At 48.0% G+C, this 16,006-nt stretch overlaps 1 protein-coding gene across 1 annotated transcript in view; it reads left to right on the top strand.

Moving 5' to 3' along the window:
- LOC107121622 (teneurin-4-like) overlaps nucleotides 1–16,006 on the top strand; it is a gene marked incomplete at its 3' end in the record, with an annotated part of 181,711 nt that overhangs the window by 129,488 nt on the left and 36,217 nt on the right. The window contains exon 8 of the mRNA XM_015424576.1: nucleotides 5,629–5,814. Within this exon, the coding sequence (XP_015280062.1) occupies nucleotides 5,629–5,814 (186 nt within the window). The remainder of the gene's footprint in view (nucleotides 1–5,628; nucleotides 5,815–16,006) is intronic.

Here is a 16,006-nt window from a genome sequence, read left to right as displayed (position 1 = left end):
TGGCTTGTTTGGGTGTGTGCTGGTGGGGGGGGGGGGGAACGCGCAGATCTGCTCTCACAGAGGAGGGAGAGGCTTCACCTCCTGCGGCAGTCATTTTGTGGGTGCACCCACCACCCTGTACCAAAAGTTCGAAGGGGCCCACAGGCTCAGAATGGTCAGGGGGCCCTGCTATAAATTCATCCCGCCTTCTGTTTGGAATTGAACATCAAGACCATTTCAAAAGCTGGTTTTGAACCCTCCAATTAGGGATCGTCATTGGCTAGCCAAGGTCTGCAGTGTGCTCACAGAATAGCTTCATTCCACTGTCCCGCCATTCTGTGAAGCTCTTTTGAGAACAGATTTGCCCTGAGATTTCCAGCAAGCCAGGCATCACTTGTTGAGCTAGCATCATCAGACTTCCCACCCTTGCAAACCGATCGTTCAATGTGCCCCATTGCCTCACAAAGGAGCCCTGCCGGGTTCTGATGCTGTGGATTGAGACTAGGATGTACAGAATAAAGGCAGGCTGAAAAACTGGTTTTTTTCTCTCTGTCTGTGTCTTCTTCTAGGACAATGGGTGGCCCGCCAAGCCAAATTCAGCTCAGACATGGTGGCCTTCCAGGTGTCTGAGAAAATTTCTGTTTTTGTAGTTGAGCTCCCTGGAAGGTTAATAACATAAGAAGAACCCTGCTGGATCAGAACAGCGGTCCATCTAGTCCAGTATTGTGTGTCACACAGTGGCCAACCAGCTCCTCTGGATGGCCAACAACAGGGCACAGAGGCTGAAGCCTTCCCCTGATAAGAACTTAAGGAGAGCCCTGCTGGATCAGCCCAGTGGTCCATCTAGTCCAGCATCCCCTCTCACACAGCGGCCAACCAGTTCCTCTGGACGGCCAACAACAGGGCAGGGAGGCCGAGGCCTTCCCCTCATGAGAACCTCAGAACAGCCCAGCTGTATCAGACCAGTGGTTCATCTGGTCCAGCATCCTGTCTCACACAGCGGCCGACCAGTTCCTCTGGACAGTCAACAACAGGGCAGAGAGGCCGAGACCTTCCTTCTGTTGGAAATATGTGTGTTGCAAGGTCTAAAATTCAGTCATAGGGTTAATGTGTGCTTACCTTGTGTGCTACTGTTTAGACTGACCTGGAAGGGAACCTGGCAGAGCCAATGGGAAGAAAGCCCGGGAAACTGAAGACTATTTACTAACAATCATTGGTTAATACATTCAGGTGATTTCCTTCCGTCAAGAAGAAGAAGAATCTCCATTGTTCTAGATCGTGTGGTCAAAGTGCAAAGATGTAGGCTTAGGTCTCTTTGTTGTTTTGTAGATTTCCTGTGATCCCTTCTCTTTAGAAATAAAGATTTTTTACATAGAAAAAAATGCCTCCTCTCCAGTGAAGCAAAGATCCATTGCAATCTCTGAATTTTTAACTATTTTGCCAATTTCCCCAACACTTTCAGTGTTGCCTCCTGGCTCTGTGATTCAGAGGACTAGGGTCTCTGAATGTGAAGGTTCCCTTTAGTCAACATGACTAGTAGCCGTTGAAAGATACATGTTATGGACCTACCTTTGTCTTTGAATGTGGAGAGCGCTCTAAGTAGAGCAGGAACAGTGCCGGTGCCTCTCTTACTCAGTGAAGGTCCTGTGTCTCTCTTTGTTGCAGGAAGGGAGAGGGGGGGAAGTTATATAAGGATGAATTTTGCTCAGATATAATGTTAGCACAGCCTGAGGAAAGTTGGGGACTTTTTTTTCCCCCTGCAGGCAGGCAGTGACCTGAAGCAAATGTCTTGTATAACACCAACCCCTCTTCTCTCTAGGGGCTCAGTCATACCCTTAATATAGCAAGATGCACAATAGCGGTAGAAGGAACGGCTTTCTTGATCGTAGCGTCTTGCAACAAAGAGGACTGGGTTGCCAAAATTACAGGGCAACGGCAAACATTATGAAGACACCTCCTTGACATCATGGGGTACAGTGTGAGAGTCAGTGCGGTACAGTGGTCAGACCCCCAGTAGGGGCAGGGGTCCCCCGCTGCCAGGCCTCACCTCTCTACCGCCAATCAGCTGGCCAGTGGGGGGGACACCCCCCAAAACAGGGAAGAGCACCCAACATTTCAGCAACATGCCTATGTGACCCGGAAGTGTTGTGGGTACATCGGGGCGACACTCTCGTTTTTGAGCAAAAACTCTATGGTGAAAGCTAATTCTACCATAGAGTTTTTGCCCAAAAACCATAGTGTTGCCCAGGGCTTTTTTTGGAGCAGGAACTCCTTTGCATGTTAGGCCACACACCCCATGTTACCAGAAGTCTGGTCATCCAGCCACACCCACCTTTTGCTTCTTATTCTGTTTACCTTGTTTGCTGTCAAAACCCAGGGCTTTTTTTTGTAGAAAAAGCCCAGCAGGAACTCATTAGCATAATAGGCCACACCCACATCAGAAACTCATTAGGATTGGCTACATTAGGGGTGTGTGGCCTAATACGCCAATGAGCTGTGCTGTCAAGGGTGTGGCCTAATATGCAAATGAGTTTTCTGCTGTTGGGTGTAGCCTATTATGCTAAGGAGTTCCTGCTGGGCGTGGCCAACTTGGGAGCCAGCCGGGCCTCCGTTCCTGTGCGTTCCTGCCCAAAAATAGCCCTGGTGTTGCCCCCGATGTGCCTAAGTCACTTCCGGGTCATATTGGAAGTCATGTGGGTGTATCCCTGAAAAGTGGAACGAAACACCCTGCTCCTGGTAAGCCCATTTCCCCCCCCCATCCCCCGCCGGCTGCCCTGAGGGACCTGGCAACCCTAATTTGGGAGGTTAAGGGCTCTTTTTGTAGCAGGTACTCATTTGCATATTAAGTGACACACCCCTAATGTAGCCAATCCTCCAAGCGCTTACAGTAGCTCCTGTAAGAAGAGCTCTGTAAACTCTTGGAGGATTGGCTACATTAGGGGTGTGTGGCCTAATATGCAAAGGAGTACCTGCTACAAAAAGAGCCCTCAGCGTCTGAATCCCCCACTCTGCCATGGAAGGTTTCTGGGTAACTTTGGGCCAGTCACACATTCTCAGCCCAACCGACTTCGTGGAGTTAGTGCTGTGACAATAAATGGAGGAGGGGGAAATGATGTAATGTTACTTCAGGTCCCCACTGAGAAGAAATGAAGTAATTAAAAAAAAAAATCCCAAGAATGTAAGTGAGGCAATGCACTGTTTCCAAACATGCGGGCACCTCAAAAACCTTGGTCAGCACACACTGCAGAACGAGGGTTAGAATGTGACAGAATACTAAGGTGGTAGAAGGGACTACCAAATGAGGCTGAAGGCAGGGAGGTGGCATTCTGTGGCGACGGTAAAATGAGGAAGGGAACCAACCCCCTGGGCGCCGCCCTTAGCTCGTTGGAAGAAGGGGATGACATGATAGGCCGTCTCACCAAAAAACAGAAGGAATTCTGTGTTGCCTTCTAGACCTGACAGATTTCTTGTAGTTGTCAGCTTTTGGAGAGCCAGCGTGAGGAAGTCATTAAGAACGACGGACTCTAATCTGGAGAGCCAGATTTGATTCCCCACTCCCCTACTCCACATGAAGTCTGCTGGGTGCCCTTGGGCCAGCCACAGTTCTCTCAGGACTCTCTCAGCCCCACCTGCCTCACAAGCAGGCCCGTAGCCAGGATTTTTAAAATTCGGGGAGCCTTCAAATGTCAGGGGGCACCCCGCACACACACACCCCAAGGGAGCGCCTGGGCTGGATGGGAAGTCGGGGGGCCTTGGCGGTAAGTCAGGGGGCCGGGCCCCGAGATGCCCCACTGTAGTTACAGGCCTGCTCACAAGGTGCCTGTCGGGGGGAGAGGAAGGGAAGGTGATTGTAAGCCACTCTGAGACACATGAGGCCTGCTGGGTGACCTTGGGCCAGTCAAAGTTCTCTCAGAACTCTCTCAGCCCCACCTACCTCACAACATACCTCTTATGGGGAGAGGAAGTGAATGTGATTGTAAGCCACTCTGAGACACATGAGGCCTGCTGGGTGACCTTGGGCCAGTCAAAGTTCTCTTAGAACTTTCTCAGCCCCACCTACCTCCCAACATACCTCTTTTGGGGAGAGGAAGTGAATGTGATTGTAAGCCAGTTTGAGACTCCTTAGGGTAGAGAAAAGTGGGGTATAATCACCTCTTCGTCTGTTTCTCCTGTATAAATCTATGGTGCAGCCTCATTTGGAATGTTGCATATAGTTCTGGTCACTGCACCTCGAAAAAGGTATTATAGCGTTATTATAGGTGTTCTGAAGAAAGGTTAAAGAGGTTACGGCTCTTTAGTTTGGAGGAACGACGACTGAGGGGTGACGTGACAGAGGTTTACGGAATCATGCATGGGACAGAGAAAGAAGTACTTTTCTCCATTTCTCACAATATAAGAACTCGTGGGCACTCAACTGAATTAATAAGCAGTAGGCTCGGGACAGTTGAAAGGAAGTACTTCACCCAAGGAATAATTAACACACGGAATTCACTGCCGCAGGACGAGTGGTCAATCAGACCAGTGCTCCATCCAGTCCAGCATCCTGTCTCACACAGTGGCCAACCAGTTTCTTTGGACGGCCAACAACAGGGTATAGAGGCCAAGGCCTTCCACTGATGTTTCCATCTCGCTATGGGATTCAGAGGTTGATTGCCTCTGAATGTGAAAGTTCCCTTTAGCCACTGAGAGACCTGTCCTTCATGAATCTGTCTAGTCCCCTTTTAAAGCCATCTGTGTCAGTGGCCATCATCACATCCTCTGGCAGCGAATCCCATGCTTTAATCAGTTGCCGTGTAAAGAAGTATTTCCTTTTGTCCATCCTGAATCTGCTGCCCAGTAGCTTCACTGGATGACCCCAAGGGCTAGTATTTTAGATGCTGGAAAGATCTGGAAAGGACTGGACTTCTTTGGCCTTTTTCAGGCCACCTTGCCAAAACCAGGCCACCAGAATGCAGTTTCTGGCACTGGTGTCTCTGGGTTCTGGAAAGAACTTTGCCTGGTAGGTTGTTGTTGAGTTTAGTGGATCTCAGATCTCGACCAGAAGGCCTTTCCTGCTGCCATTCGTGTATCCCGGATTTCAGAGCTTCCCCGAAAACATTCAACAGAAATAAAACATCTTTTGTAAATGTTAACAAGAGCGAGAACAAAAGAGCGAAGTTTCGTAGGCCCCGGCCCGAGGACCAGAGGGCTAACAAGCCTCAAATAGACTTTGCCAACAACACTTAACTTTATTTTCGGGCGATTTAGCAGCTCGTTGTTTTCACACTTAACCAGTTTTTAATTAAAAAGTGACTTTTGTTCCTTTTACCTCGGGGGAAAAAAAGCCTTCTCCCTTTAGATTCGGCCGGCTCACAAAAAGCTAGAGGAGCGTGATAGTATTAGAAAGCAAATAGAAGGTTCAATCACCGACAGACCTCACCAATTCACGCCCGTCTCCTCTTTTTGTAATCTGCTTATTAGATTCTTATTGTCAGAAAGGATTAGCGTTATGAGCGGCAGGAATTCCTTTCATTCCCCGTCAGGCGAGGTACTGGAGTGTGGCTGCCTTTTCATAACAACAATATTCTGGATTTCTCTTTTCACCCCGACCCTCCCCTTCCTCTCTCACTCCCCCCCCCTCCGGTCTCTTTCCTTTCTCCTCTCCCACAGAGATTTGTGCTGCGGACTGTGGCGGACATGGCGTCTGTGTCGGAGGCACCTGCCGCTGCGAGGAGGGGTGGATGGGAGCGGCCTGTGATCAGCGAGCGTGTCACCCGCGCTGCAACGAGCACGGGACTTGCCGGGACGGCAAGTGTGAATGCAGCCCGGGCTGGAACGGAGAGCACTGCACCATCGGTAGGGGGGAAAGAAAAGGAAGAGCAGATGAAAGGGAATAACCAACGGGGGGTGGAAAGGAGGGGAACGGGTGAAAAGAGCATGCTTAATTGAATCGGCGTGACATTACCCTGCAGCATGCGCATCCTTTTTTTGTTCTTAGGTTTTCATGTACCGGCGTCATACATTTTCATGCGGGGGATCAAAAAGACAACACCACCCCCCACAATGTCCTTTCATTTGGTAATACGAGCATGCCTATGCTACATGCGTTGACTGGTCTATTACATTTTTGTCCCAGCTGCCCTCTGAAGGTCTTGGAATGGCATCCGTCAGTAGTCTTCGACCCACAGCTCAGGACCCTCGGGTGGGTCACCGTTACCCCACTTACCAGGTCACTCTATAGAGCCATAATTTCCCCCCATTGGTTTTTAGAAAGACCACCTGCTAAGGCACATGTGTAGAGGGCAAAGACATCACGCCCCCTACTTCTTTTTCCATGCATGCTAAGAGGATACCCAGGGCGGTAAGGGAAGGTACTCAACAGATGAGAGGATTCCCTGTTAAGCCCAGGCAGCTTCAGAGAATCTAAATTCTCCCCTTCCTGACATGTCGTTCTGATGTCATAGTATCCCTGCTGCCACCAGGTAGGGTTAAAGTTGAGTCCCATGTCTGGCAAGGTTGGAAGGTAGGTTAAACTGATGCAGGACCAATTAGATGTATCTGCCCGATTAAACTTGAAGCAGGGGAATGGGAGAAGGGAGCCACGTCCTTTCCCATGCCCTATGTCCTCTCTTGTCCTTCTCCCTTCTCACCCGTCTTGCTTTCGAAGTGGAGAAAAAGAGTTTCGGTGACACACCACGAGGAGATAAAGCAGAAGGGCCTCAGCTCTGCTCTTCAACGTGCCCCCTTTCTGGTTAAAATAAGAATGCATCCCACCCTCATTTTCTGTGAGGGCGTGTTTTCTTGGAATATTTATTCTCCACTTTTCTCCACAAAGGAGGCCACAACAGCACGCCCAAAAAAGTAGTCGAGAACATTGGAAGAAAGTACAGTCTACATAAAATATCTCAACAACGTACACGTGAAGTTTGCCCCTTGCATTGGCCATCTACACATCACATATGAATTAGACTCCTTCAACTCCGTCATTAAAAGAATGACTTCACCTAAAGTGTGCTTTATCTTTTATTTATGCTAATGTCACCCGCCAGGAACCATTATGGAGTCTGCATAAACTGACACTCCATAAACCGGCTCAGAGGAACGTTGCCAGCCAATTGCTTTCTTCTTTTCTTTTAACGTTCCGTTCTTGGCACGTAACAGCTTTCAGATGATGAACAAAACATTCTCCCTCTCAAAGCCACTTTTGCACAAAAATGGACCGGCGATGTGCCCCGTAGACTGGTGCACCGCAAAAGGGGTTTTTACAGCTCCGGTTAACTGTAGCATTTCCAGATAATATGGCGCCTGCATCCTAACTAATATGCTTGGTGGCTATGGGGTGATGCACTAGAGAATAGTCGTTCAGGGCTTCCAGCAAGTTTGCCAGAAAGACCTGGACACGCTGATCTCATGAACGGACACCGCCATGTGACGCATGTACACCTGACTCCGCCATGATTTGTGTGATCGTAGCAGCTCAGAAAAGGGGCACTGTGGTGGCTCACATTGCAGCCCTGTGTGGAGGGGCTTGTTCCTGCCGTCCACTCCTCCACGTAATCCCTACTCGGTTGTGGTCGCACTCACAACCCTGCACAACCCCATGGGCTAGTCCCGTGGGAGCCACCCAAGCATGTGATCTGAGCCTAGGCAAATGTCTCCCAAGCTTTTTCTTAAGAACCTCCTCAGAAAGAAAGTTTAGCTGGAGAAGGACACTAGTTTCGAAGAGAGTTGATGGCGGTATGATCCACCAGTTGTTGACCACAATATGTACCCCCACTTCCTGTTGTCTATCTGCCTTTGTTGGTCAGATTCCATTTGATCCCTGGGATGAGAATGTCACATTCAAGAAGAGAAGAAGAGATTGGATTTATACCCTGCCCTTCACTACCCAAAGGAGTTTCAAAGCAGCTTACAATATCCTTTCCCTTCCGCTCCCCACAGCAGACACCCTATGAGGTAGGTGGGGCTGAGAGAGCTCTTGAGAGAACTGCTCTTGAGAGAACAGCTCTGAGAGAACTTGTGACTGACCCAAGGTCACACCAGCAGCTGCATGAGGAGGAGTGGGGACTCAAACCTGGTTCTCCCAGATTAGAGTCCGCACTCTTAACCACTACACCAAACTGGGTCTCAAAACCAGTTTAAGTAGCTCCCCCCCCCCTGCTGAATTATACTAAGTTGGTTCCACACTGGATCTTCTATCGCTGATCACGTAAAAGTGGTGTGATCCACCCTGCATCCCATGACCTGCCACCCCTTGTTCCTGTTCAGCACTCCGCTGCACTTCTCTCTCCTTTTTTTTATTGCATGAAAGTTTCCACCTTTCTGTAAAGAGGTCCAAACTTTTGCACAGGTGCGATCGGTAGTGTTGAGCTGTCCTTCATCCCAGCTGTCGCTCTGATTCTCCTCCGTCATTATTCAGGTCATCTCCTTCCTTTTGTTAGAGCATGCACTCGGTGTAGACCACTTGTTGAATTCTTCTCCTGCTGACTCATTTTCGCAGACCCCGACACCTGCTCGTTCACAGCCCTGAATCCAGCCAGCTCATAAACTCACCTCCACCTGTTCCCGTGCCCCCGGGACATGCTGCACCTGACTTAACGGGTAGCATGACTGCTATCAGGCAAGAGACATGGTTACGGTTCTCTTTAAAAAAGACAGGAATTCCAAAAGAGGAACACAAATACATGGAAAATATTTCTTGAATGAGGAGCAAGAAGGTCCCAACCCTCACCAGTACAAGGTCAAAATGGTAGCAGTCTCCAAATTCTGTAGGGCATCTACATGAATTTTTAGCTGTTCCCCATTATGTCTGAACAGCAGGCCAGATCAGGACCACGGGAGAAGTCAGGTACGATATCGTTCCTAGGTAATTAGGGACAATCTGTGATATTACCACCGGGTTTGTCCTCCAGAACCTAGAGAGAACCTCCTCTGTACTCCACTCTGCCGTTGAACTCAACTCCCTTACCTAGTTGCTTGGCCCATAAACCTCCTGAGCAATAACTATATAGACCATAACGAAGTCTGAGTCTGGTGGCACCTTTAAGACCAACAGAGTTTTATTCGAGGTATAAGCTTTCGTGTCCATGCACACTTCTTCAGATTTAGACCTATAGACCATAAAGAGACATCACAAAAGAAAAACTCCAGTTCTCTTGAAAAGCCAAAAGGGGTAGCAGCATTGGCACAGATGAAAGGACATTGGCATGGAATCGTACTGTGTGTTTGTGGTAAGCATTTCCCTCGTCCTCCTGTGATTTCCCCGCATGGCGACCTGCTGTGTTCACGATAATCCCGGATGTCTCATGTTCCCTGCCTGCATTCAACCTGAGCAATGTAATGTCCCAGCGCTGAACTAAATGCATACCTGTCATTGACATGTGTGCAGGTATTGTTACTAGAAGGGGATGGCACAAGTGAAGGATGCTTCTCTTAATATTACCTGTAGATCCTTGGGGGCAGGGGGAGAAGTAAGAACCACTTCTTCTACTCCATCTTTTCAAGAACCATTCTTAGGCAATTATGTGAAAATCCTGGCCTGTTTCATTTGTCCCTACGAAAGGGTAAAGTCGCCAGTCCATGGCCAGAACTAAACATTACAGCTCGTGCACAGCTGCCGTCAAAACTGGCAGCCCTGCGTCTCCTCTTCCTCTGTCTCTCAGAATGTCGACAAAAAGCACAATGTGAGGTCATCGGGTTGGTGAATTTAAACCCCTCTCTCGGTCCACTCCCCACCTGCCGCTTGCCAGGCAGAGGCAAGGAATCTCTCGACATGGTGACATCACCTCTGATCAAAAATTCGGTACGGCTGATTGGCAGTCAATCAAGGAGAGGCGAAAAGTGATACATCTTACATAGTAGAAAATTCGTCTGGGGCGTTCGCTGCCATAAGATGTAGATTCGGCCATTGGCTCAAGATGGTTCCAGAAGGCAAATTTATGGGCAGTGCCTCTGTTCATAGTATTAGCCATGGAACCTCCATGGGTGAGATCCAGCCAGCTTTTCTGCTAGTAAAAAAGGAAGTCCCCGTTGGCTCCCAAAAAGGGCTCTTCTGGGGATAATGGTTGCTGCATGGACGAGAGCTGAGACTAAATTAAGAATCTGGCTCTATCCAACCCCATGTTCAGGGGCCACTGTTGTTGGGGGGCAGAAAGCTGAGTGGGGCCATTGTCTCCAGGGCCTGTTTATGGGTTTCCCAGGTGGCCACTGTTGGAGACAAGTTACAAAGGGTGGCCATGTTGGTCTGCAGTAGAATAGCTGGATTTGAGTCCCATGGCACCTTGAAGTCAAACAAGATTTTCGTGGTATGAGTTTTCGAGAGTCAAAGCTCCCTTTGTCAGATACAAGTAGGTACGGAGATCCCTTTCTGACAAAGGAAGCTCTGGCTCTCGAAAACTCATACTCTGAAAATCCTGTTAGTCTCTAAGTTCTGCTGGAATCTAGCTGCTGGAAACAAGATGCTAAAAAGGTGGAACTTTGCTCCAGTGGAGCTCTTTTTATGTCTTTATATTACTGGGAAGGAAGGAGGAGGAAGAGGAGGGGACGCAGGGCTGCCATTTTCAGCAGCAGCTCGGATTGTGCCGTAACCCCATGTTCCAGTCTGTGTTCACTTGGTACTTAGTTTTCTCAGAGTTTGTGGCACTTGTGCCCAAGTGCACCATGTAGCCAGCAGTGCACAGTTTAGGGAAATGGACAGTAGAACACGTGTGATCTTGTACTAAATACAAGCCCACGAGCCAGTTTGGTGTAGTGGTTAGGAGTGTGGACTCTAATCTGGGAGAACTGGGTTTGATTTCCCACTCCTCCCCATGCAGCTGCTGGTGTGACCTTGGGTCCGTTACAAGTTTTTTCAGAGCTGTTCTGTCAAGAGCAGTCCTCAGAAGTTCTCTCTCAGCCCCACCTACCTCACAGGGTGTCTATTGTGGGGAGGGGAAGGGAACGAAGTTTGTAAGCCACTCTGAGACTCCAAGTGAAGGGCGGGGTATAAAATCCAACTCCTCTTCTTCTTCCTTTCCTTTCTTATGTAATCACTTCAGAAGGAGGCAGGAGGAAATTGGTCATGAGCCACATAAAAGTGCCAGACTCTGCTGTAGCCAGCTGCCAACCTCCCGCTGTTCGAGGCCATGCAGGTTGTCTACCCATGCATGAGAGTGGCTGGGATATTATTTCATGAGGCTGAATGTAGCATCTGGAAGTGTTTGCCCATCCAGACATGTAACTGGACAGTGCATTCAGTTCAGCGCACACAAATTGTTTAACCAGTTGTGTGTGTGTGTACATTTAAAATGAATAACTAGAGAGGATACTGCCAGGACTTTCCTCTTCTCAAAATGCACTAGAAATTATGTTCCTTGAGAATCCCCCGTTTCCTTTGCAGACTGCATTAGGGTTCCAAAGAGCTGGTACCTGATCAGCTGCATCGGGCAGTACCTTACTGGACCATACCCCGTTTCCCCGAAAATAAAACCTACCCAAAAAATAAGCCCTAGCAGGATTTTTATGCATTTGTGGTCTGTGGAGTCTTGTGAGCAAAAATTCTGCTTTGTGAGCTACCGGCATTAAAGTTGTGAGCAGGTGATTTGGCTGCTGCATAAATCAGTTTGCTCTGGAGCCATCCTTCCTGAGCTAAGACCAAAAACTGTGAGCCGGAGGCTAAAAAAATGTGAGCTAGCTCATAATAACTCAGCTTAGAGGGAACATTGACTGCCACCACTTTGGATTTAGGATCCCTTGAGAAGGCCCGAGAGCACCCTCCCAAGACTTTCAGACCTCCCTTATTTAGCCGAATAGTAGGCGTGAGGACCTAGTTCTGATAAGAGCTGTCCTTGAAAAAGAGCAGTTTGTGTCAGAGTTCTCTCAGCCCCACCCACCTCACAGGGTGTCTGTTGTGGGGAGGGGGAGGGAAAGGAGTTTGTAAGCCGCTCTGAGACACCTTTGGGTTGTGAAGGGCGGGGTATAAATCCAATCTCTTCTCTCTTCTTCTTCTTATTTAGCCGAATAATAGGCGTGAGGACTAGGCATAGTGAACAACAAATAAAAGGTTTATTTTTACAAGAGGTCAGTTCAATATGGGAAACAAACAAAGTGCAAGAACAGTATTGACAAGTGGGTGAAGAGAAAAGGAACCAAATGCCCTAACGCAACTAGACGCACAGTCCCTCGTCTACTGTCTCAGTTGGGCCTCAGTCTGCTCACCCTTCCTCTCAGGGCGAGGGTCCCTCCCAGCAGCATCCTTTCCCTCTGGCCCTGCTCTCTGGGAAGAAAGAACAGCTCTTCTTCTGTACCAGCTCTTTTGTTATAAGTCCCCTTTCTCTGTCGTTGGCTGAAATTGGCGCCAAAACCTCTCAAGGGCTTCTGGGACTTGTAGGCCTGGCCTCCTCCCACTGCTGCTCAGGCTCCCTGGGCCTGCTAGGCCTTTACTTGCACAGCCCAGATCATGACAAGACCGTAGGCGGGAAATCATATATTTGAAGTCATACGCTTAAAAAGACAGTGCTGCAGATAGAAAATTAAGATGTCAGGGGAAAGGTGCTTGTTTCGTAGGCTCAGAGGACTGACATAAGGGAGGCTTGCGAAGATGCAGTCCCAGGCAGAAGGAAAGGCAGCGATCCTACAACTTAATGTAGAACTGGGCAGCGTCACCTAGCCCCAAGTAAGAAGGCACGGTTGTGAAAAAGGTACACGTGTCATTTGCCAGCCGAACTATGAATATATTTAGCTGCCTTATACTGAATCAGATCATCAAGGTCCATCATGGTCAGTATTGTCTGCTCAGACTGGCCAAGGCTCTCCAGGGTCTCAGGCTGAGTTTTATTTACATCACCTACTGCCTGGTCCTTTTAACTGGAGATGCCAGGGATTGAACCAGGGGCCTTCTGCATGCCAAGCAGAGGCTCTCCCACTCAGCCACAGCCCCTGACTAAGTCTCTCCAGGGTTTCAGGCTGAGGTCTTTCACATCACCTACTGCCTGGTCCTTTTGACTGGAGATGCTGGGGATTGAACCGGGGACCTTCTGCATGCTAAGCAGATGGTCTTCCACTGAGCCACAGCCTTTCCCCAAAGCTGGCGATAGAGCAAACAGACTTACTCCTGCCCGTCTGTATTAATACTGGCAAGAAGAAGAAGAAGAGAAGAAGAAGAAGAAGATTATTAAATAAAAATTAGTTCTAAAATTAATCTAAATAAATATTAGTTCTTCTGCCTACTGGCAGTTTTACAACAACAACAGTACAGCAGACAGTAAAAAGTAGCAAAGAATACCAAAAAACAACTGTGAGCTGAATTTCCCACAAAATATTCGCAAAGGAGACTTCATCAAAGTGAAATGCATCTATTGTCTGGAATAAATCTATCCATATAATCCACCATAGGAAAATGCAGAAACCAAAGAATAAATATACAAGATAAATAGCCCAAAAGTCCAACACTTTTCCTAGGTAATTTTTCCAGTGTTTCAGATTTCTGGTCCTTCCTTAGGATTGATTTTAGATGATTGATTTTAACTTGTAGTTTTTTACAAATCTTATATGTTTTATTGAATTTTATAATTCTTTACATTGTAAACTCCCTTGAGTTCCTGTAAGGTAAAAAGGCAGCTAATAAATGTTTTACGTGAATCAGTAAATAAACCCGGTAGCTGTTTGACTGGAGATATCAATAAACATCACATCCTGATATCTCCAAATCGAGCAGCTATTAGTGGCACGGGAGCAGAGGATAATTTTTGAAAAAATTGGCAACCCTGTCTGTATGACCTTACTGATTTGCCCAACGTAGCAAAACCCTTACAGGCATCTTGTGTAGTATAGTGATCGAATCTCAGGTTAGGACTTGGGAAGACCCAATTCAAATCCCCACTCTTCCATGGAACCTCACTGGGTGAACTTACGCCAGTCACTTTCAGTCTTACCTACCTCAGAGGGTTGTTGTGAGGAGGAAATGACATAAGGAAAGGCATTATGCTACCCTCCACTCCTTGGAGGAATGGCAGGATATAAACATACTAAATAGATAACTGGTAAGCAAACTACCCTGGGGTGAGCTCCCTCACTCTGTGACTTGGTTGTCCACAACATCCTGTCAAGTGCTACGGAGAATTTCACTACATGTCACATGATGGTGTGATAGCTGTGGTAAAATTGCCTTAATCCGTCTGGTGAGTCCGTCACCGAGGTGTGACACAAGCCTTGTTCTGCCTTCAGGAGTCTGCACAGAAGAGTGTTTTGCCCAGTGCTCCACCACACGTTTTACCACAAAACTGACCTGTGGTGAATTCTTCCTTCGCTTTCTGACAGGATCTGCTCAGAATTCCCTTTTTCCTTACCCAGAAAAGGGGCTGGTGGTCCATAATTGGGGCAAGTAATAATATAGGAAAATCGCCATCTTGGATCATTTTATTTTGTACTGTAATTTTTACTAAGTTATAGATTGAATTTTAATGTTTTGTATATTTTATGACATTGTCCAGAGCCTGGCATAAGCTTGGGATGGGGCGATTTAAAATAACAACAACAACAACAACTATTATTGTTGTTGTTGTTGTTGTTATGGATGATAGGGACAACCAAACTGCCCTGGCGAGAGAGAGCTCACTACTGTGTCATTTAGTTGTCTGTAAGGAGCTGCGGTGGCTCAAGTGGTTAAGACACTGAACTGCAGGCTATGGAAGGTCGGTAGTTCAGCAGTTCGAGACCTGGGTGCCGCATGATGGAGTGAGCTCCCATCTCTAGTTCCAGCTCCTGCCAACCTAGCAGTTCGAAAGCAAGAAATTGCAAGTAGATAAATAGGGACCACTTCGGTGGGAAGGTAACAGCGTTCCGTGCGCCTCGGTGTTTAGTCATGCTGGCCACATGACCACGGAAACGTCTTCGGACAGCGCTGGCTCTTCGGCTTTGAAACGGAGATGAGCACCGCAACCCTAGAGTCGGATTCGACTGGCTTTCGAGCAAGGGAACCTTTACCTTTACCTTTAAGGAGCTAAAGGATCGAACTAATCATGACCAAACTGGAACTCTTCAGGTGTCTTTTTTGATTCTTAAAAGCAGCTGAGGGGGGTCAGGCACTGGTCAAGATATAGATCAGTTGTTGGGAAAGGGGGGGGTTATTTCCCCTTGTGTCATGTCATCAACGTATGGTAACCCCCGCCCCGCGCCCCGAAAAAAGGGTTGCATTTAGCCCTTGAAGGACAAAAAGACAGATATCCATATTGTACTTCTCCATTTTCTCTAAAAGTGGCCTGTGAGAGCCACTTTCAGTCAGAGAGATGGCATGAAGAGGAGAGGGGCTTCAGGACATTAATGAGTATTCCCTCCCTCCCTCCCTCACACACACACACACCAACAACATGTGAGGTCCGATGCTGTATCTAGCAGATGACTCCACTTGAGCAGCTTCCTGAGGCGCTGCATTCGTGCGTCTTGAATGTACCGAAACTACCGGAAAGTTCTCCCCATTTTCAGCCTGGGTTTCGGTCATTAATCTGCTCTCCCATCTTGCTTACAAATATGCATCTCCTGCTTTCATTTACCGGCTAGATGTTGTAAGGGAAGTCTAGACTTGAAAGGGGGGGAGATTCTTCTCAGGGTCATGGCCTTGCTAGTTGGGTGGTCTTCCTCAGCCAAGGCAGGAGCAGAAGCAGGGGGGAAATGGGGAAATGCAAGGAGTCATCTGAGAGCCAAAGGAGCGTGGGAATGATGCCCAAATTGCAAGCAGGAGCACTCCACCGCCCTAGCTCAGCGACGTTATAAATAAGAGCAGAGCACTTGGCAGGAAGAGACCGACATGAGATGGCTTTCGCTGAAAATCTTCCCTGACCTTCAAAAAGGCACATTTCCCTCTTGCTTCTGAAGTAAGTTGTCAACTGTTCTGAAGAGAAGTTGTTCGCTTACACCACTGAGACTTCTGAGCATCTTCAATGCTCTTGGCGTGACCTCCGATCAGCTGTTTAAGCGCTGCTGAATCACTCGGTCTCTTCATCGTACTTGGCCTCCCGCTTTGAGAGGTTAATTTGTAGCGGCAAAGCAGTGGTTCAGAGGCTGCCGTGAAAGA

Source organism: Gekko japonicus, unplaced genomic scaffold, assembly GCF_001447785.1.
Source record: "Gekko japonicus isolate JY-2015 unplaced genomic scaffold, Gekko_japonicus_V1.1 scaffold2806, whole genome shotgun sequence".
In the NCBI taxonomy this organism is placed as follows: domain Eukaryota; kingdom Metazoa; phylum Chordata; class Lepidosauria; order Squamata; family Gekkonidae; genus Gekko; species Gekko japonicus.
The sequence above is the reverse complement of the archived record's forward strand: the minus strand, read 5'-3'. Positions and strand labels throughout refer to the sequence as shown.